The sequence below is a fragment of the Atractosteus spatula genome, chromosome 4, assembly GCF_055471065.1.
Source record: "Atractosteus spatula isolate fAtrSpa1 chromosome 4, fAtrSpa1.hap1, whole genome shotgun sequence".
In the NCBI taxonomy this organism is placed as follows: Eukaryota; Metazoa; Chordata; class Actinopteri; order Semionotiformes; family Lepisosteidae; genus Atractosteus; species Atractosteus spatula.
In genome coordinates, this window is record NC_142709.1 from 53,155,642 (window position 1) to 53,178,811 (window position 23,170).

Below are 23,170 nucleotides of genomic sequence, written 5' to 3' on the forward strand. Positions count from 1 at the left end.
GAACACTGTTTGTAGCAGACAATAGGCTGTTTTTGAACAAGCCCCTTGTATCGAAGTTTGGCACTGCTCCAAACACCGTGCCAATATCTACAAAAGAAAAGGCTGCAAATAGTATACAAATGCATAAACCAGTTCATGCATGGAAAAATCTACTTTTTAGCATTGAAACTAAGACACTGGCTTGGTCAGATACAGAAATGCATGTGATAGCCTGTATCAGCTTAGGGTTTGACCTGAATTGAAAAGAAATAATGAAAAATGTCAGCATTCTTAACTATGGATAATAGATTAGCACATTTTTTATTGAACCTAAGAACTTACAAGTTGTTTAAACAGATTATTTCAAATGACTCTCAACAGACAACAATGATTTTATAAATATATTTAGTATATGTATATACTGTATAGTGTATGTACTAAACTATTTTTTAAAATTTAATTATATATATTTAATTTCTTTGTTTTAAACCCAAATTATATTTATCATTAATATGTAATTTACTGGAACAACAAAGGAGATCCGATCTGCTCTTAGCATGATGAAATGTTCTCTGGCATGATGCAACTATTACACTCAGAGAGATTCTTCATTTGAAACCAGCACACTTCAGACAAAAGGATAAAAAAATCCTCTCTGAACGCAGTATGTCTTTTCAAACATGTTTCCACATTCCAAAACACTGCAATGTTTTTGAATATGAATGAGACTCACTATGTAGTTTTTCTATGATTGTGTTACTTGGCATGGAATGCAACAGGAGAAAACTCAAGTAATACTATGCATGAAAAACAGGCCATAATGCATGCACACCAAGGTACATTTTTTATCTATAAACTTTGTCTTTAAATGCGTTTCCTAACAGATGTGCTATTAACAATTTGTTTTATGTGATTAATTATACTGTTGGTGTTGCTACTGTCATCATCTTGTTCATCATTATTCCTCTTTGCTTCCAGGAAGATCTGTTTGCCTGCCTTTGAAGAACGATGAATTCAAAAGAAGAGGAAGCCACTTTCACAAGGTTTTTCCAGTATGTTGAAGACAGTGGGCTGAAAGCCTACGATGGTTTGGTCATACAGAACGCCTCTGACATTGCCAGGGAGAATGACCGTGTACGAAACGAAACAAACTTGGCTTATCTGCAGGAGAAAAGTGAGAAAAAGCGAAGACAGGAAGAAGCAATAAAAAGGTAACAATAATCTGTAATTCGCAGGAACTCCAGATTTAGGAAGCAAGTGATTGACTCATTGGATTGTTCTTCTAGATTAATAATAATATAGTAACTGTTCTCACAAATGCAGTTCATTCTCTCAATGGGTTGGGTCGAACATGTTTGAATTCAAAATGAGTTCACAAAACGAGAGATTCCTATGATGGCCTTCAGTAAGGTTACTGAAGTTTCATTTTTTTTTTCAGAATAAAAAGAAATAATGCTTTTCAGACTGAAGCTCTCAGATATGTCTGCCCAGAAATTATTTCATTCTTAAATTACTTACTAGCTGATGATGATCTAGATCATGATCATGATGTTGATGAGGATGATGATGATGATGATTATTTGGAACAAATCAGGAAAGGTACACTAAAATAGATTATTGTTTTTTTTAAAATCCCTTCCTGCATCATATATTAAGGTGACAGGCCTTTACTTTCAAAATTAAATGTAAATTAAAATGTGTGGTGTAGAACATAAATTGGTTTCATCTGTCATCCAGCACAAGGGCACATTTTGACATTGAGAACTTAAGCATTCACAAAGCATTTACAGTATGTATGGATTTACGCATCATTAATTTTGTGTTTGGGGTTGAATTCTGATGGTCTACTTGCTGGTACAGAGAGATGTTAGTGCTGAATTTCGCTCAGCAGAAATCTGTAGCAGTTGCTTACCAATGTCTTTATCAGCACTTTTCAGGGCCCACTTACTTCCATGCAGAATGTAATAGCTTTTAATGTCCAGCATCGAATAGCATCCCCAGATTATCACTGAACAAAAGGAAAGGAAGCACAACTCTAAGGGCTGTACACTAGGCAGAAGGTATTGCAATTTGTAAACAAAAAACATCCTTTGCTGCAAAGAGCAACTTCAGACCTATTTATGGTCAACCTGTTAAGAAATCATATTGTATATATTCATTCAAGATTTCATTGCATGGTGCTAATAGAAACCTGTATTTCTTTATATAGTGAAATATATACAGTAATATTTTGAAATGAGCTGTGAATATTAATGTTCACAGAACACATTAGACTTAAGCCACTGGTTTCTGCTCATTCGAAATATTCCTCAGAATATGCAGCTATAATGAACACTGCACTGATTGCATATTTTCTGTCATCTTGGTTTACTTTGATGACATCCCTTTCTTCTCTCCTGCTAATGCTGTTTGAACAGGAGCAAAGGAATTCTGAGTACCAGTTCAAACTAAAAATTCAAAGAATGCCTTCAGCTGTTTCAAACATTAAATATTAAAGCATACATTTAGAGAAGCCAAATAAGTGAGGGGGAAAAAAAGCTAGATTTTTCATGAAGATCATAAGTAGGTCAATGGGATGACCTATTTTTTTTTTTTTACAGTAACTGATGAAAAAATTGTTACAAAGCTGAGATTAAGTGCGAAAGCCTTGGATGCTGAATAAAATGATACGGCTAGCAGGCAGTGTCGGTTTTCTGCCTAGTGACAGATGAACTGGCTGGGAGCAAATGAAATCCTACTTCTGCCTCTAAAAGAGGAGGGCTTTTACAGCAAAGCACCATCCCAAAGGAAAGGAAGTTTAATTGTGTCAAACACAAATGAATGAATAATTTTAATTCTTATTCCATTGTTGGTAGTGACACATTTACGGAAGAGAAAGGGTTGTAAAAGAGAGGAAATTTCTACCTCATTTGCTCATTTGTCAAGGGATCTGCGATAATTTGCTTTTTGGCATAAATTAGCATTTGTTTTGTTTTTGCTTCTCAGAGTAGAGAGGTCTGCAATTCATTGAGAGAGACTGAAATTCACACATTTATGAAAGGATCTTTCTGTGCTGGGGATTGTTCTCTTTGTTTGGATTCTGTTTACAATAGAATATCATCCACCTTTGTTCATCTGCAGTTATAGAGCAGAGGATTCGCTTTGCTATTCCACAGCTTATAGGATCTCTGTGAAAGTGGCAGGGAATCACAAGACGGTCCCTGCAGGCACAGCCTGTTTCTGGTTCACCATGTCAGGGCTAATAAGACCGCAGCAAATCCTGTACACATGACTTCCATTCCATCATAATTTTCCAGTGCTTTGCTGAGACCTCAACACATGAAAAAATTTTGCCAGTGAGCTTCATGCTTATTTATTGATTCGTCTAATACAAAAGCTCCATTAAGATTATGATCTTCTTTTACATTAAGTTATTTGCACAGGCCAGGCTGCTCATTGCAAATACAATCAGTTACAATCAGTAGATTCCATCAGACTAACTGTATCCCAAAGTGGATGTTGAGCCGAAATAGAATTATTGATTTATTACCATGTGTGAGAAACCATGTCTCTATTAAACTGAATGGAGCCTGAGCTAAGATGAGCGAGCAATTGTCTGCTTCTTCTTAGTGGTCTTTTCACCCATTTTTAATTTCTGGTATTTAGAATGGCGAAATGTTTTCACACACCCTCTCAATTTGCCAGCCACCAATTTGTAATCAACTTACAGTACTTCTTCTCAACATCCTTTCTACCTCCTTACCATCTGACTTTCTGCATAAGAAGCTAAGCAGAAGATGGATGGAGTTTTTACTGATGATAATGCACATCATGACACCATACGGGTCTACCACTGAACACAAGCCAAGGAAATCCTGGCTGAATTTTAACACACACTATCCTGGTAGTATGTGACCAGTTGTTGTTGTCCCTTTTGGAAACAGTACCACAGCTGGCAAATAACACAAATTCAGATTCGAGCCAATAAACCCAGAACTATAGAGCTCAATATGCACTCAACCACTTTAGAGGCTGTTTTGTTCTTTCTACCTCTTTCCACTACTGTGTCCTTTATCAGAGCACACAACATGCCACTGTGGTGGTGATTTATTTATTTATTTTAAATGATGCCTAATGGCTTTATAAGATGGTTTCCTGGCAGTGACTTTGGTACCCACTTTCTGTAGGTGACAAAGAGACATGACATGTCTCTTAGTAAAGATCTAATATAAAGTGTGTCCTCCACTGTGCTGCACTCACTTGCAGATCCATTTGTTATTTGACTGGATGTTCCATGGTGTCTGAAGGGAGAGCTATTATTGAGTAGAAGACGAGTGTGTCTCTCACTGATGTCATCACCACAAGCCAGCAGGTCCCCAGTGTTACGCCCTCTGCAGCCAGAAGGTGCTCCTACTCTGTCCTGTCCCTAGTTTCCTGTGCTTCCCTGTCCTTCCGGTGTCTCTCTCTCTGGGGCTATATATTTCCTGGTCACTCATTCACCTTCGCTCAGCATTGACGTTCGGGTGTCCTGAGACCCGCCTAGTACCAGGTCGCCTCACGTCCGCTGCCTGAGGGCATAGGCTTCTATATGACTCCTGAACTGCTGATCCCGGGCTAATCCCCTGTTCCGCCACTACGCATATGGGTCTTTTCTGCTCTCCTGCCTCACCATGGTTTGTCCCTTCCAACATCTGTGACAGAATGCTGAGCCTTCTACTGACCCCGCGAGCGACGCTTTTTTGTTTTTCTGCAGTTTTTTTCTCTGGGTTTTTTTCTTTCTCTCAGCTCTCCTATTCTAATCTCGGGATGCTTTTTCCGACTCCTGTGCCTGTGAGCTGGCTGCGGCCTGGCTTTCCTTGGGTTGTCATTCCGGCATCCGTGATTGAATGTTGAGCTGGCCCTTCTATCCTCATTGCTAGATATCACTCCGGTGATCCGTGCCTGTGAGTGGGCTGTGTGCCTGGTTTTCCTTTGGTTGTCCACTCCGATATTAGTGATAAGGTGGTGAGTCTTTTTTCCTCTCCCATTCTAATTGCTGGATATCACTCCGGACATCCGTGCCTGTGAGCGGGCTATGGTCTGGCTTTCCTCGGGTTGTCCACTCCGATATCAGTGATAGAATGTGAACGTGCCTATTGCCCAGTCTGCGGTATTTTTCCCGGGTTTTTGTGTTCTTATTCTTGTTTTTTTCTTTGTGTTTTGATTTTTTACTTCCTGGTTTCCCCTTCTCTCTGGTCCCCCTGTCCCGTGTGTCTTGGAACATTTGGTTCTTATCTGTTTTTTGTGGTTTGGTACCCTGGTCTCCCAGGTTTATTTCTGTCGTTGTTTGTGCTTGTGTACTTGTCTTTTTTGTTTTAAGTCTCTGGAGCTCTACCTGACCCCCCCTTTCTCTATCCAATAAAGGTTTATACCCTGGAGGAGGGGGCAGCTCTCAGCTGTTGACTCCTGGAGGTTTCCTTTCAGTTAAATGAGGTTTTTCCTCCCCCCAGTGCTGTGCAGCTCACTTATTTGTATGGGCGTCAGGAGCCGCCCATGAAGGGGGGGGTTGGGTACTGTCATGCCCTCTGCAGCCAGAGGGTGCTCCTACTCTGTCCTGTCCCTAGTTTCCTGTGCTTTCCTGTCCTTCCGGTGTCTCTCTCTCTGGGCTATACATTTCCGGGTCAGTCATTCACCTTCGCTCAGCATTGACGTTTGGATGTCCTGAGACCCGCCTAGCATCCAGGTCGCCCCACGTCTGCTGCCTGAGGGCATTGGTTTCTATATCACTCCTGAACTGCTGATCCCGGGCTAACCCCTGTTCCACCGCTTCGCATATGGGTTTTTTTCCGCTCTCCTGCCTCTCCACGGTTTGTCTCTTCCGACATCTGTGACACCCGGAAAGTCACAGGGTCTGTGGAAAGTCAGGGGAGTCCTTGCAGAGTAATCTCATTTACACTAATTCTCTGTCAATTATACACCATGCTTTGGAGAATCCTGGCCACTGTTATCTAGTGACAAGACTCATGCGTGCACTAACATCTGGATTATACAGCTCAGTCTTAGATCTAAGGGATCTTTTACTTTTATTTACTTCTTCCGTCATTCAGGAGCACCATTGACTGTCTCTTGGATGTGGTATTGATGTTTTTATGTCAGTATGGGTACAGTCCCAAAGTCATACTGTATACAATAGCTAAGAACTCTCCAGAATGATCTCTCACACCATTTCTGGAATATTTTCTGTCACTGTGGCAGGTTTCAGGGGAGACTGTTAAGGTGACAACAGAGGTTTGAACTGGGACCTGACCACACCGCTGGGTGTGTCAGTAGGTGAATATCTGGATTCACTACAAGATGAATATACCAGTCTCCTATACTGTATCTATTTTCTTATCTCTTTGCAGTACAACCATATTATTGTACATTGATTGCATTATTTAACATGTCATGTTTGTACATGTGCGGACATGCTTTCATTGAGTTCAGTGAACTATAGAATTTTTGTTTTATCTAAGCCTTATGGTGTAAGTGCTCAGTTTCAAAATTGGGCATTGGGAAGTTTTCTGCTCCTTTTTTTACAGTTGGCAGTCGTTTAATTTGTAGTGCTGTCAGCTTGCATAGCTGCAGTTTTGTATTTGCATGGTTTATGACTGAATCACACAATTCAAAGTAATAAATAAAAATAATGGAGCTCCTAATATATTCCATTGCATTGCCTTCGATCCAGATGGTTTAAATTAGAGATGGTTTAAAGTTGCTGTGGGATGGTTTGGCCTAAGTGATTTAGGAACATGTAAAAAGAAGTATGCAAGAAACCCTTGATGTGTTGTGATGCACTGTTCACTTCCCTTCCTTTTTCACCTTTTCTAATCAATAAAAAGGTGAGTGGTCTGCTTAATTCCCATTTTCTGCAAATGGATTTACCTACGTCATTCTGGCAGTTTTAATCTTCATGCTGATATAATGTATTAATTTCCTTCACACAAACCCTGGAAATATGAGACTTTGAGTTCAGTCTAGCCCTCTATATCTTTTTCCATTGAAGCAACATAAACCAAGCAGTTATCACAGCTGCCATGCTAATATTCTCTAAAATGACTTGCTTTTTCAAATACATTCTTCATCTGATGCTGTATTACCGAACACAAAATACCGGCAATACAATAAATTACTTTGGCAGCAGTGGACGTTTATTTGCATATAACCATACAGACTTATGCATTATGCAATGGGATAAACAGTTCAAATTCATTTTAAACTGAAAAAAAAAACTGCTTAAAAAAATGAACTGTTTAACACAAAGTATTTTCTTTTCGTTTCTGTAAGTTCTGCGAACCTGGCAAGCTTATGGTAACATTTGGAATTGCCAATAGGTGCTATTTTATATCCACTCAATGGGGAGTCACCTGCTAGTGCTTCCTCTTTATCACACAGGGAGGTAGAAGAGCATGTGAGGGCATTGCTCTGACATGGCCTCCAGGACCATTCGTGTTCTGACAGGTAGCAGGCTCCACAGTGCCTCTCAGGAGAGTTAGTGCTAATCGCAGGAGTGGTGTGTCTCTTGCTCATGTCACTGCGAGCCCAAGCACTCAACAAGTCCAGTTTTCATTCTTTTTAACTGGGAGCAAGAAGACTGCCACCCAGTCAGTCTGTAAAGGTGTTTGTAATTTTCAACTGGAAGGTGAGTGGAATGTGATTTAATTCCAGACACAGAGAAGTGCTGTAATTTACCAAAAATCCCAGGGGATGGGTTGTTTTGCTGACAAGCGATGGTTAATTCCAGCTGTATGGTTGTACTTGTCACTAAGAAGCTTATCAGGACTGAACCTGTGTTTTCAAAGTCTGTCAAAGGCTATTTCAAAGGTTCCTTTCCCACAATTCAGTTATGTCACTAGGCTGTTGTAAGAGGGCATTGAGATGGCCAGTCTTGAGGCTCAAACAATGAAACACTTACTGTATGCCTTCCCTTTTGATTCCACATTAGAAGTATACCAATGTCTTGTGATAGTTTCTGAATTTGCTTTAGTATTCTTCTTCCTGCGCCATTCTTCTTGAACACTTGTGAAACCAAGCTCCAGAGGTGTCACTGGTAGACACTGAAGTCCAAATAGAATGCTGCATTGATCATTGCTATGTCAAGTTCGATTTCTTCTGCTTATTGTCCAGAATCAGAGTAGGATGTACAACTCATACTCCAGAGGCCTGACAAAGTAATACAATTTTGCTTCAGTTTGCCTTATATGAAAAGGATGTGGCATCACAAAAAAAGAAGCTTTGCTTATACTGCATGTTTCTAGGAAATTATCTAACTTCATTTTAAATGAAAGGTTATAACAATACCCTTTAAAACATACAGAATACACAGAAAAATATTTAAAAAACATGTTTTTCCTGTCTGTGGATGGTTTCCCTTCTGTTGAAGGTCATTTGACCTCCAATATGAAATAGGCAGGACGGTGAAATTGTGACTGGTTGGTATTGCTTTTTATACTGGCAGATATGTAAGCGAAAGAGGAAATTATGATACGTTCTAGTCATAAATCATTAGTCATAAGCCTTGATGAATCTGAATTAAGGTGTGTACCAGACTCCCATATTTACTGTATCTGAAAAACTTTTTTGTTTTTTTTGTTATGATTAGGATGTCCACCACACTATATAGTGCTCCACTCTGCATGTTGTATGGTTCTCACAGTATGTGTGAGATATTGTGGGACACAGATTTTTCATTAGTCTTCAAAGAAAACAAAACAACATAATACAACAATGACAATCTAATGAAAAAGAGGGGCGGTACAATGGTTAGCATTGATGCTTTGCAGCATTCCTGGGGTGCTCTGTGCATGGAGTTTGCATGTTCTCCCTGCATTCCATGGGTTTCCTCTGGCTACTGTGGTGTATGTCAGAGACATACTGGTAGAATAATTGGGTTCTGTAAAAATTGACCCTGTTGTGTGTGTGCGTGGCTGTGTTTGTGTCTGTGTACGTGCTGCGATGAATTAGGTGCATCTTGTCTTGTGCCCAGTGATTCCTAGGATAGGCTCTGGGCCACCGTGACCCTGAATTGGACGAACAGTTAGTGAAAGTGGAGGAAGATCAGAAAAGACACACCTGTGTGCAAAACATTATTGTTTGAAAAAAAAACTGTGGGAGGACAATCGTTCAAATGTGCTTAAGGTCTTCCTAAGTCAATATACACCTGTTAACATGCCTCAGTAGCAATTTTGGATGTGGTCAGGAACTTTCATTTGCATTTTTCAATGAGATTACTTGCTGAGAGTCATTGCTGTCAAGAAGAATAAAGGTTCAGTGTGTTTTGAACACTTTCATTCGCCTGTACTCCAATTTCTGAATTCCTCAGGATTTCATTTGTAATATACTGTATGAATACTTCAGCCTGAAAGTTCATTTTTAGTGACGTTAAAGTTATATGAAATAGAAGGATACATTTATGACAACACAAATTAATGGGACAAGCACTGTTTGTGAACAGAAAGAACTGGCTACAGTCTAAGTATCCCTTTACTGAAAAAGAGAACAACTGCCAGTTTTGATGCCAGAATAATTAACGAATTATGATAGGATGACAGTTACAAGGAAATGTAAGAAATCTTAAGCAAATGACAAGTTGTCAGAAGTTCAGTTTTTAGTGGAGAATCTGACAGGCTGTGTAAATGTCAGGTTCACTGACTACACCAAGTACCAGATCAGAGAGAAGAAAGCAATACTCTTATGAAAATGTGATGTGGTCTGTGATTGGATTATGGCTTCTAAGGCGTATTGGATTAAAGCTGGTGTTCTGTACAAATACTCAAGCTAATGCACATAAAATCACTATGCGTCAGAGGCATACTGTACAGCTTATTTGACTTTGATGGAGAATCTCTGCTTCGGATAATGATTATGATAAGAGGGTTCTTCTCAAGTGAATAATTTCTGCATTACTGGTGACACCCAGAAAATAATGAGTGAAGTTCTTAAAGCCTTAAGAAGAATTTCATGTATTAACATGCTCCATCCTTAACCTGTCATTTTTTACTAAAAAGTTTTTATTACCAAAGTCTGCATGATGTATCCTTAATGTATACATGCTATATCCTGACACATCCTATACATCCTTCAACATCAGCTGCAGAGAAGTAAAAAATATCAAGAAGTGTAACCTGAAACAACAGTATGGTGAAAATAAGAAAGACAAGAAGACAAGTCATTTAACACTAGTCACATTTAACAGTTTAACAATTTAACACTTAACTACTGAGTAAGTCCAGCTAATGTAGACAAATGTTGTTGTAGTCTTAAGGGTAAACTAGTAAAGTGTGAATTATGGCACATACATGGTTCTGAAGACTGTATTATATTACATTTTGATATTATTTGGAGGAAATCCAAATAAACTTGGGAGGAATGATGGTGACTGAGTTCCTTAGTGTTTCTCTCTGCTACTCTAACTTATTATCCTCCACAATGTCAATTCTTGAACGAACAGCTAGAAGTCCCCCAGTACGTACTGTATCTCTCTGTTTCTCGGATGAGTATTTTTGCAGCTGCCCCTTAGTTAACTCCTCACGCTGCACAGGAGTCTGGTTCTATGTCAGCCAAGCGTTTTGAATCAGAGCTTCTTAAGCTTGTATTCTCTGTAAAAAAAAATCCTAAATGCACCTTCATATTGGGTGTCTTTGTTCCTTGTAAAGTGGTTTTAAGATTTGTCCTTCACATAATGTATTTTCTGATGGGAATAATAAGAGCAGCTGCCAGATTTCAGTTTTAATTTCAACATATACCAGTATGGTTGGGATGTTGATTTGCATAGCTTCAAGTCTGTCTTATAAGTCCGAAGACCTGACATTTATTCTTATGTTGTCAGTGAAGTCTTCAGTGTTCTTTGAATCTGGCAAAGAAAAAAACAATGGGGATTGAAATCTTGGTTGATCTTAATCACTTTCTCCTGATATGTTGTGTGTGTACTAACCTTCTTCCTGTGGCTTATTAACTCCCCCACGCCAAACAGCAGAGTCAGTTTTAATTTCAGAATTGCTATTTCTTCATGACTCCCATCAACCACCTGCAGTGTGGAGGCTCCAGTGCAGAAGATTAACATTTGTGGGCTCTATGGGCAAATTCCTACTACATCATGATGTAACAGTAGGAGGTAACCACATGGGCAGATAATAATTTGAATTTGAGTAACATTCATAGGAATGTATTGTCACGTACAAGGGGGTCCCTTAATGTCTGACAAAAGCTCACCCCACTGAAATATTTTTAGAACTGTAACTATGGAAATGGGAGAGTGCAAAATAATATCCCCGAAAATCAACACTGAATGTGTTGCTAAAAGTGCAAAGAACACTTCATACAAAACTAGACTGCTGAAACATAACGTAGTGAAGATTTGAAACAGCAAGTTGAAGTAAATTAACAGTTATGCTTTGAATAAACAATTAATTAAAGTCTTCTTGCATGTCTATAAATTTTCCTTTTATGCAGACACAATGCCATTATGGTCAGTGTTATCATATGCTTTTGTGAGGTAGATGCTTTCAGTATGATGAACTTTTGCCGTAATGCAGGAGAAATGTTTTATGGCTCCTCTGTCAGCTTGTATGATTATTGCACTGAGCTGAGTCAGCCCAATATCGATCAAGTCTTGAGAGAGAAGTCATATTATACAGCATGGAAGGGGGATGTTTTAACATAAACACATTTTTACAACCACAGTTAAAATCTCTTTTCTTTAGTTATTTGCATTTAGAATCAATTTAATTGCTCTGCACTTAGTAAATCATTTTTATTATTAACCATTTCCCTTTAATAAAGCACAAATCTACCTAATACAAAATCCCCAGGGAAAGATTACATCCCAAACACATTTCAATACAATTACTTTCCCCTATGCATGGATGCTGCAGAGGCAGGTCATTATCTCTAAGTAGTCTCTAAATTTAGATTGTTAAAAACCCCACATGCAAAGGAGGCTCCTTATGTTCTGGATGCACTCTCTTCCCGGTGGTGAAGCTACCAGAATTTATCACTTTCATCAGTAGAAAAATCTGAAAATACTGTATATTTCTATTTTTGCTACTCTTCTTCAACACTGTTGAGAATTTCACTGGCATTCATTTAAAAATATCTAAGATTTACTGAAAAAAAATAAAAGACTTAGATCAATTGTACTGCTCGGATTTGCTCATTTAAATTAACATTTCATTTAAATACTGTACATGAGCCTTTGAATGACACGTGCGACACCTTTTTTGCATCTTTTTTTTCAAAGCCAGGATCTTTTTCTGCTGTGAAAACTAGTTGTATGGGACAAGATGATTGCTAGAAAGAAATGACAGAAACAGGTCTTTCTATACCAGGCTAAACTATGTGATATTTTTACTTTGCGATGTATGTTAAAATATCCACTAGAGTCTCAGAATGAAATGGATTCACAAGTGTATCATCTACTGCAATGTTGTAAATAATCTTTAATAGTAATCAGCTACAGAGTTTAATGGGCCTGTGATAATAGAGAACTGAGCAACTTTCTGCAAATCCTTGTCAAATACAGGGAACTGCCCCAGACTTCTCTTCTTATCGGTAATGAAAAACTCAAATGCAATAATATATAGTGTTTAGACAGTCCTCCCTCCATCAAAGTGAATCCTCTAGGAAGATTCCTTGGAAAATTGTGCTGAACTTTTATATAAGAAAATTTCACGATAAATAAGAAAGGAAATAGGTAAGGGAAGGAATATGAAAAAGGACAATGTTTACTTTATGGTGATAATAAAACATTGGAACAGGGAATGAAGTGGTCATGGTAATGATCATTTACACTGATCTTAAAGACAAACATTGCAAAAAACCTGCACTTTAACTGATGACTGCGAATACCCTTATTTATGTTACTCAGCTACTCTGGTATATAAATCACCATTGCATTAATATTTGCTTTTCCATGAAAGCCCTACAAAAGCCTCCTATATTTGAAAAATCCAATTTTATAGTGCCCTGGTGTGCTGAGTAAATACAGTCTGCCATACAGAACATCAGTATGGGCTTATCATAATAGTTAATAAATAAAGATATTTAATCTTTGAAAGGGTTCTTATATACCTATCCATATTCTCAGAAATTGTAAGTGCATGTTTACTTTTAGAAATCATGCAGAATTGGACTCTACAATTAAAATGTTTGGAAATAAATAAAAATACCTTAAATCGTTTCGGGATCATGACATCTAAGCAAATTAAAACATGCAGTATTTCTAATTAGCAGTGTCAGTGACAGATTAGTAGTGTCAAGTAGCGAGAAAAGCAGAACTGTGTTTTTTGAGTTTGGCCATTGTGTCTGATATACAGAAGGTCATGTTGCTAGGCAGAATTAAGCTCCTAACCAATGATTTGTTCCTGTGATTCTCATGTTGAGAGGGAAGCTAGGATACTTCAAAGCAATTGATCAGAATTCTCTTATACACTAGCAGACCTCTTGTTTAACGCAAGGACAGTAGAGAAAATACATGCCCTTTGTTTGTATACATTGTCCTTGTTATGATGCAGTGGCTGCAGCACGTTTGCCTTTGTCTGTAAAATTAAAGGTAAAGACAAGTCATGTGACTGGAAAGTAATTGACCTGCATATTGAGAGGAAAGTCTGTGCGACAGCAACAGAGCGCTTCTTGAGTGAATTGCAGATGTGTTCATACTACAATACGTTAAATGACATAGAACAAAAAAAAACTTCAGTTTTTTTTTACAGTACATGAAGGAAGTATGAAATATCATTACTTCGATTTGCAAAGCACTTTAGAAGGAAACTTTAACAACACAATGCTTTTCTTAAATTGCTTACAAAATACTCTCTCTTTAATCTTGTTCTGTTTTAATATGTTCCATGTATACTGAATCTTCTAGCTTCTAATATTATTTTCTTTAAAAAAGTACTGTTTTATTCACTGTTAGCTGTGCAAATACAGACTCATATTGTTCCTTACATACATTGTGCTTCATTGAGAGTGACAGTGAGAAGGGAGAGTAATATATTTTAATTTCTTTACAGCAAATGGTTTAGTTAATGCTTACAATAGGAAATTTGACAATTGTTCAGTAAATAACTCTGCTTGCAATATAACAGACCCATAAACAACCACAAAATGCAATAGAAACACAGCCTGCCATCAGTCTTCCTGCCAGAATAAACTTTTGTTTCTGAAAGTTTTTAATGAGAGTATCAGTCCACCACCTGCACACAGCCTGAGAGGGCCACAGCTGGGTTCTCCTCTGACCCTGGTAGACAAACAACATGAATAGCCAGTTATGATCCACTTGCTTGCTGAGTTGACATTTGATGTCAGTAGGGATTAGATGAAATTCAAAGCTGTTTATTAGACTGCTGATTGCAAAGTCCAGACTTCCAACACTCAAAAAATGTGATGGAATATAATCAAGTCATTTTATTGTCAGCCATTAAAAAAGTTAATTTTTTTACTGCGATTATACTGTATTCATAAACAGAAAATCCATACATTTATTTATTTTCTAACTCCTTAATCCAAAAGATGGTGATGGGGGAGCCAGAGTCTATCCTAGCAAGCAACAGGCACAAGACAGAATGACAGTCTATTGCAGGGCACACTCAGACAGGCACACGCCGGTGCCAATTTTCCCAGAAACCAATTAATCTAGTGTAGTTATCTAGAAGCAGAATGGAGGCAAGGACCTCCATTCTGCTTCTTCCTACCACCCTTCTACATATAGTTCCACTCTTGAGAGAGTCCCTTTGCCGAACTAACACTGGCCCTTCCAAGGGCACTAAAAAGGACAAAATGAGTGGGGTGGCACTATCAAACACCCCTCTTGCATCACGCAAGCATGACTTTCCAGGTTTGGTGTTTATCTCTGGAATGAAGGGTGGCAACTATGCCCTCTTTTCGCAGGGGGACTCTGTCGTGGCCAGTGGTTCTGGAGCTGGAGAGACAATTACTGCTACTCCCTCTTCAGCTGTCTAAATGGCCTGGTGCTGCCTCAGGGTTACCAGTGGCAGCCATGCTGTTCTCCCTGGACAAGGGGCCTCAGAGTCATCACTCCTGTTGATTGATGGGAATAGAGACAGTGGTCCTTCTTTTCTCCCTGTTTCAGAGGTGGCATCTCTTTTCCCTTCCTCTTATTCTGTGCTGGGGACCTCTGGCAACTCCACATTTTCATGCTTTTCTGATAACCAGACTTTAGAGTCATTCCAAAGCAATGATGGGTGGTCTACCCCATGACTTTACCTTCAGCCTCACACCATGGTATCGCCAGTCTATCCACTCCTTCTCGCGATCTTGGGGCCTGGGTGACAGGCACTTGTCATCAAGTGTCTTCACAGGGGACTCTTGGGATACAGATAGGTCCTTCTACATCTCTGGGAAATCAGGCAGCCCCTCCCTTACCTCTGGCAATGTTATGTATGCCAACCCCTCCTTCTCTGACTCAGTGTGGTCACGGGGGATGTTAGATACTCCCTCTCTGACATCACCAGTTATGTGATGGGAATGGCTGCTCATTCCAGTCTGCGCCTATTGAAAGGCCTATCTTCTTCTGCTCTTCATGCTGTAGACTGGAGAGGCGATTCGTTCTTTCAGTAAATCTGTGGACGGTCTGCCTCAGAGACACAGTGACTCCTGCGGTGCTTCCAGGATTGCTGTTAGTGAGGGATGCGCCTCTCCTCCAGTTGGTGCTGTACCTCTGGTATGGGGTTGTTGTCTGTGACATGTTAACATATTTGTGGCTTGAGAGTACAGTAGGAGGGTAAGAGGAGTCTACTTACACTTCCTCATTCTCATCTCGGTGCAGTCGCTGCAATTACAGCTGCGAGCTGACATGTGAAGAATACACAATTGGTAGTAGCAAATTGGGAGGGTATCAGAAATATTTTCCATTCCACCTTAGAAATAATACTTAAAAATACACTTAGAGAGATTTAGATTAAAATGAAAACAATGCGGTAAGGACTAAGGGATTGTCAGGCACGTCTATGTTGTGGAAAAGAAAGGAGCACACCCATCTTCAGCAAAGTATACATCTGACCACAAGGAGCATATAAGGTCAATTTTTCAGTTTTAGTTGCAGTATTTTTACCATTATCGTTATTGTTTTTATTGGCTATGATCTTGAATACCCCCTTCACGAACAATGTCCGTCATCTATTCTATTAGAAACCAAGATGGATGGAATGCACCGGTTCAAAAATTTTGAGTGCATATGCTTTTGAAGTGTCAGGATTTATACAGTGTGAGTGCACATTAAAATAATTTTGAGCAAAATAAAAAAGTATTTTCTTATGCTTTTTTTTAAGTGAACTGATATTCTCTTTTAGGTTGAAGTGGCTTATTACCCTAACCTAACCCCTGTCATTTTCAGAGAGTAGCCACATCCAGAAATTGACTGGAACCATAAAGGCTGTTCCAGAACAGTCCAACAAAAGAATGTGATTGATTCTCAGTACCAACCATGAAACGCAAGCCTGGGAATATTTCCAATTTAATTGTTATTGTTTTGACATCAGAGATGCAGAGTTGCAGATGCTGTGCTTGTGGAGCAATAGACAGCTACAGATTTTCAGATGGTGTCACTGCTGAGAAGGCCTTTAATGAGGTTACTGCAGCAAAGCAATGCAGTGCCTACTTTTCTTAATGACTGCCATAATGTTTGCTGTCTTAAGACTGGCAACAGTGACTGAAAACCAAATAACCTCAACACTGGTTATTGTGCAACACTGTGCTTCAGGATTTTCATACGATTTTTTCAGCTTTCTAAGATAGTATGGTATTTGTATCATTATTGTACCATGATTGCATATTTTACATTGGAATTAATACATAAAAGTAAGGTAAAGTCTATACCTGATCCACAGAGCTCATTCTTAATCCAAAGCTTACTATGACTGAGCTCTCAATAAACATTTTCACTACCTTTAATTCTTGGGTCTGCATGCGTGTGAGTGTGCAAGACCCCTGCTGTGAAATTAATGTGTTTATTAATGTCCTCTATCCATTTTCTCCAAATACATTCATTGTTTAAAATTTTAATGTGGATTTAAATGTACAGACATCATCCCTGATATTGCTATGGACTAATTCTTCCTGACAAGTTAAAAAGATGGTGGGCAGGTGGGGGGGGGGGCACTATCATTTCAAAGACTTGAAATTATTTTATTTCATGATGCTATAGATTATTTGACACACTGATGTTAGGTAATGTTTCGGGATGGATTTGGCCATCCATTCATTTGGTTTTCTAACTGCTTTTTCCAATACATGGGCACAAACACAGACACACACAAACCAATTTGCCAGAAGGCAGTTAACCCACCAGTATGTTTTTGAGCTGCAACAGGACACTGGAGCCCCTGGCGGAAACCCTTGTGAACTCAGGGAGAACATACAAACTCCATACCACCACCACTTCAGAAGTTTAAACAGAGCCTCAAGTGATGCAGGGCAGCAATGTTAACCTCTGCGCCGTCTTTCTGCCCAGCATGCATATATCATATATATGTTATGTATGCAGATTTTTGCATCCCAACAGTCTGAATAACATGTTTAAGAATCACAGCAACATTTCAGAGCTGTTGCTCTTTTATTTTGGTGGCTGACATTTGAGTGTCAAGGACTCTGTAGGTCAGTGACACAATTGATGTGAAATACTCTATAGAAAAGAAGACTAACTGCTGCACTTGAGTTTTGGAGTGACCGTGTATTTCTGATAGGACAGAAATGTGACTCATGTGCATTGTCAAAACCATGATAAAAATTGATAAATAAATGAGTTGCTCCAAGAATTTCTTTTGACTGAACAATGGTAGGGGCTCGCTGACTGTTATCTGATACTGTTTGTTTTAGTACCATTACTGCCTGCATGGACTTTGCTGAATTACGCTAGCACAGAATGATACATTGGAAACAAAATTGCCACATTGGGATAGAAACAAGAATATAAATTATGATTGCATATGGGGATGATTCAGAAAAACGGATTTTATTAGAGGGAGTTCTATTTTTACTGCCATCATCTCCCATCAAACACAGACAGCATTAAGGACAAACAAACAATGCGGCCCACTTAATTAAGGTTTCCAATTACAGTGAGCAGTTCGGAGCAGAAAAGAGCTTTTCTTTCGATTTTCAATTCAGGCCATTATTATTTCAATGCTATGTCTTAAGCTATCGCTTACAAAATCTTTATTTATGGCCACATCTTGGTACTGAAATGATGACAAATTATGCTTGGGCAGCTGCTCTCAAAAGCACTTGCATGAGTTGTTCTTCAGTCTTTTCTTTCTTCCGTACATGTCATCATAGAGGCACCCCTGCTCTGTTTATAGTAAGATATATTTTTGTCTTTCCTTTTCCACGATGAACAGTAAAGAAAAAATACACAATATGGTATATTTGTATCTGCAAAAATAGCATAACAAACTGGCATTTTAAATTTTGAGAAAATATCCATTGGGAAAATACTATTTTTCTTTTTTTTTTTAATTTAAACCAAATTTTTGACTCAGCAACCATAAATAAGTTTGCTTATTGATTTCACAGCATGCTCTATGCTGTGAAATCAATATCTTTTTAATTTCTAGACCTTTGTAAATATTTTTTATTGTCATATAAGAAATATTCTATAGGCCATAACAAGTAAACAATGAAACACAATTAAATTACATCCTTCAGTGTGTAGATTTCAATTGAACTATTTAGCCTTTATTTTTTTAAATTGTACTTAGTACTGTATATGACCTGAAATTTTCTCCTGCTTTATAATCCTTAATCTTTTAAATTATTTTAAGATCAAATAAACTATTGTTGAAGTTGAATAATGAAACTGGAGAAAATACCAGTTACACCTCAGTAAACACCACATATTGTAGAATAATTCAAAATGGCATGAAAGAGCATCCCTTACAGATGTTCTGCTTTTTTGAAATCCTTAAGGCATTTCTAAAGCACACCTTCAAAATATTGTGAAAATGAGCTGTGACATTTTGTGCTTTACCTTGGTGTTGCTAGAAGGGCAACAGTAACACCCCAATGTCCCTGTTGAAAACAAGGAACAGTATAACATGATGATGCTCCTCTGTGCTGGTCCAGTCTTTTTTGTATAGGAAAACAAGGTGTAAAGTGTTATCCTCAGTAACATACTCAATGGAGAAAGTATTTAGTCAAATGAAAAGACTTTCTCAGTGGCAAACAGTGCATGAGACAAACATCATTTTCCTTGTCCAGAACAATGCACAGAGGTTATTCCTTTTGAAAATAAAAGAGAATGATGGACACAAAGATCAGTTCTGAACATCATTACCCTGCATCACAACTTCGAGTGCAGGTGATAGAGGTATAAGAATGGGATGGGTCTGATATGGACTACAGATATTGGCAAACCTTGTGAAACATGTCTCATCATGGTCAATATGCTCTAGCTACTTGTTCCTATAATGCACTCTCTGTAGATTATGAGGCTATATTCTTCACATTGCTTCTAAAATCTCAAGAGCCAAAAATAGCTCAATCTTAGGGGTCATGTCTTCAGTAAATACAGTGTGATCAGTTCTCCAGAGAGATGTGTTCAATATCCGGGACTACATATTTCTGGGTCTGGAACATTTGATTGCAGTCTACTAATATGCTTAAAATCAGTAAAAAATCTTACAATGATAGAACAGGCACCGCATCTGAATCTCTGAAAGTAACATTTAATTATTTTTGGGAAAATTGTTGAGTGTGAACACGTTTGTCTTCTTAAAAAAACTATTAAAACACCAAAATAATTAAAAAATGTTGCATCATGAGATAGGACACGAGAGAATTCAAACAAAATGTACTTAATGTATTGAAAATGAATTGTGTCTGTATTGGCTGCATTAAGGGACTGTAATTTTCCTGGATTAGTCCCCACACTGTTGTAAAAATGTCCTAAATAGTGGACCCCTGGGTCATTACAGCTGTCTGCTGGATGCTTAAGAAATATCTAAACATTCACCTTTGCTCCATTTACAGGATCGGTGAGGATGTCGCAAGAGCAACGGACAGTGGCTACGTGGGAAAGCATTTCCGTATGGGATTCATGACCATGCCAGTCCCTCAGGATCGCCTGCCCCATCCCTGCGGGGCTGGTTTTTCTGTGAGGTCTCAATCATTGCACTCGGTCGGGGGTGGGGATGAAGACAGCAATGTCAACTCACGCAAGCAGCCCCCTCCCAAACCAAAACGGGACCCCAGCACAAAGCTGAGCACCTCCTCCGAAACTGTTAATACAGGGACAACATGCAAAGCAGGGAAAGACCTGGACAGGAGTGATGGTAAGCAAGTGACCCATTTTTCAGGTGGAAGGTGCTTCTGGACTTCATGTTTGCATTTCCTTTAATAATAATAATAATAATTGCTTACACTTATATAGCACTTTTTCTGGACACTCATCAAAGCGCTTTACAGATAATGGGGACTCTCCCCCACCACCACCAATAAGTCTGTTCCTGAGCTGAATACTTTTATACACTTGTCTACATGTCTTAGACTGTGTGCACAAGTGACATGCACTCATCTGTTGGTGACCCGGTTATTGACAGAATACCTCTGGGAAAGGAATGAGAGCCTGATTAGGAACATATGGGTTCCACAAACCGAGTGTTTTGAGGCTATCAGCTTCATTATACTGCAGGAACACAGTTATCTCATGAGCAACAAAAGAAGGCTTTAATTAGCATAACATCTTGAATGCTGTTCAATTTCCACAGGTTTTTTTTTTCAGAAAGGATCATACAACAGTCCAAATTAAAATGACAATGTGAAGTTTTTTGTGTAATACTGAAGTACAAAGACATTGGCAGAGGCAGGAGTTAAAACATGGTACTGTATATGATGATTTTGATTGAAGGATTTTAATGCATGCACTGATCTTCCCTTTACCTCCCTCAATTTAACACTAATAATGATTATAATAGTTCATTTCAGCCTTCACCCAAAGGATTCCAAGGTGCTTTACTATTTACAGCAGGGAACTCATTTCATCCACCACTGAAGTGTAGCCCCCACGTGGGAGACACCCAGGAGCCATTATATATCAGCTGCTCCATTGCCCAAGATCAGGTGAACAAGTGATAAATTACTTTACTAATTGAATGAAAGGGGAAATTTAGGAAGGCCAGATTGTGGAAGCCCAAAGTGAAATTTAATGTGGACGCTGAGATTTACTGAGGGACATGTCATGGGATCTTCAATGATTAAGTAGTCAGGAACGTGATTTATCCTCATCTGAATGACAACACCTCCTACAGCACCGTCTTCCCTGTTAGTAAACTAAGGCTTTGGCTGTGCATTCTTGTAGAGGTGGCAGAGTTTCACCTACTTATAGCAGACCTGGTTTCACTTGGAAGTCTTCCATCCCAGTACCTACCAGGTCCTGCTTTGCGTAGCTTCTGTTGCGATTGGGCTACAAGATGGTAAAGGTCCCATCAGGTGGTTATAGGGCTATAAAGTGGTAATCCTGACTCATTATAAATATCCCAACTTAATGAGACAGCATACTTATAATATACTGTGCATGCATGTCTCATTTTGCAGAAAAAAACATCTAGTAACAGTGTTTTCTGTTATTTTAAATGAGAAAATTCAATATGCACATAGTGTTAAGCAGATTAAGTGCATGTGGTTAAACCCCAGGTTCAGACTGTCACTACTGATGTACCTCCAGGTGTCCAAGCAGCAGAACACAAACATGTGCTATACCTGCTGTGTTGAAAGAACAGTGCCATGGTATGATGGATTGAAATACTCTTAACAAAGAAGGGGAATGATGCCAAAAGCCTTGCTTTGCTCTATGAGCCCTGTTGCACTGATCCCCTCTTAATTCCACAGGGACCATTGTGTTCTGCAGGCTGTTAAGCACTTATGTAGATCATGCCGTCAAACACTGGATGTGAACTAACATGACAGGCATACTTCTGAGCACTAAATTACAATCCAACAATCAGTCTCCTGGAAAGGGAAATCTGAACACTCTCTACAACAAAGGGGAGTGGTGTCGCCCACCAGGCTCATTGGACACCATGACGTTTAGGACTAGTGCTAGCTTTAATTGCTGGGTGGTGTCAATATGGCGTGTTGGGAGAAACAAGCAGTCCAAGATCTCTCTAGTGGCCTCTCTTGTTGATTGAAGATTTGGAGATCACCCTGAAGCTTTCCCATAGATTGTCTGGTCTCAGACAGGGTGGTGGGCAGTGGGATCCTGATTTCAAAAGGAGAGGCTAGGTACGGAGAGAATGACCTCTATCATATTATACAAAAATATGATTGGTTTCCCTTTTGTTTTTGTTGTGGGTAGGGACACCAATATATCCTTGGAGGACCAATGTCACCTCAGAGGAATCCTGGTTCCCCCAGTCCTACTACAAGCACCAGGCATGAGGAGGGCTGTTGCCCGGGTTAGAATTATAAAGTAACGCTGAACATCTTTTCCTATAAGAATGACATCAAGGTTAATGAGACACATTAGCATCATCCTCTGTCTTGACACCTTAGTCAAAGTTTTAAAGATTCTTTTGGCTTGAATGTCCTTTGGTGCTTTTGTTCTGGTGCATATTAGAATTTCAAGTTAGTTCATTATCATGTTAACTGATTCAGTTTCACCCTTGTAGCATCAAGGTGAATTTTATGGAAACTGATATTAATAAGCATTTATTTTTACATTAACACGATACAATGTACTGTATTGTTTTGGAAAAACATGTCAACGTGTCAATTCTTAAAGTATAGAATTCTGTGCATCCCTCTTTAGAATTTGAAGTACAGGCTTTGGTAGAAAATGGGAATGAAAATCCATCTTAAATATTCAGCCAGTATTTGCTCATATCTGTTCACAGATCCACTTCTGTGATGCTGGGAAAACCATATTATTTTAGAGGAACAGATGACATTTGAGTAAAGCACTGAGACTGAAAAAAACATATTATATACCGGTAATGTCTCCCATTCCCAGCTTCAAGAGATTCAACCATTTAAATTATTTTGAGTTAATAGAACAATAGTGCCAATATGTGCTATTGTATGTCCATTTCTGTTTATAACACAGATATCCATATTAATAAGATATATAGTACTCATATAGTCTAAACTGCATTACAGATGTCAATGATACTTGGGTTGAACCTTATCATCCACTATTTTAGTAGCTTAACAGTGTTTTTCTGCTTCAGGCTCCTGGTCATTTTAA

The 23,170-nt window shown here is 38.8% G+C and overlaps 1 protein-coding gene across 1 annotated transcript in view; it reads left to right on the forward strand.

Moving 5' to 3' along the window:
* Nucleotides 1-957: 957 nt before the first annotated feature.
* Nucleotides 958-23,170, forward strand: part of nyap2a (neuronal tyrosine-phosphorylated phosphoinositide-3-kinase adaptor 2a) — a 48,392-nt gene continuing 26,179 nt past the window's right edge. The window contains exons 1-2 of the mRNA XM_088914189.1: nucleotides 958-1,190; nucleotides 19,960-20,261. Coding sequence (XP_088770315.1) covers nucleotides 988-1,190; nucleotides 19,960-20,261 — 505 coding nt within the window. The 5' untranslated portion in view covers nucleotides 958-987. The remainder of the gene's footprint in view (nucleotides 1,191-19,959; nucleotides 20,262-23,170) is intronic.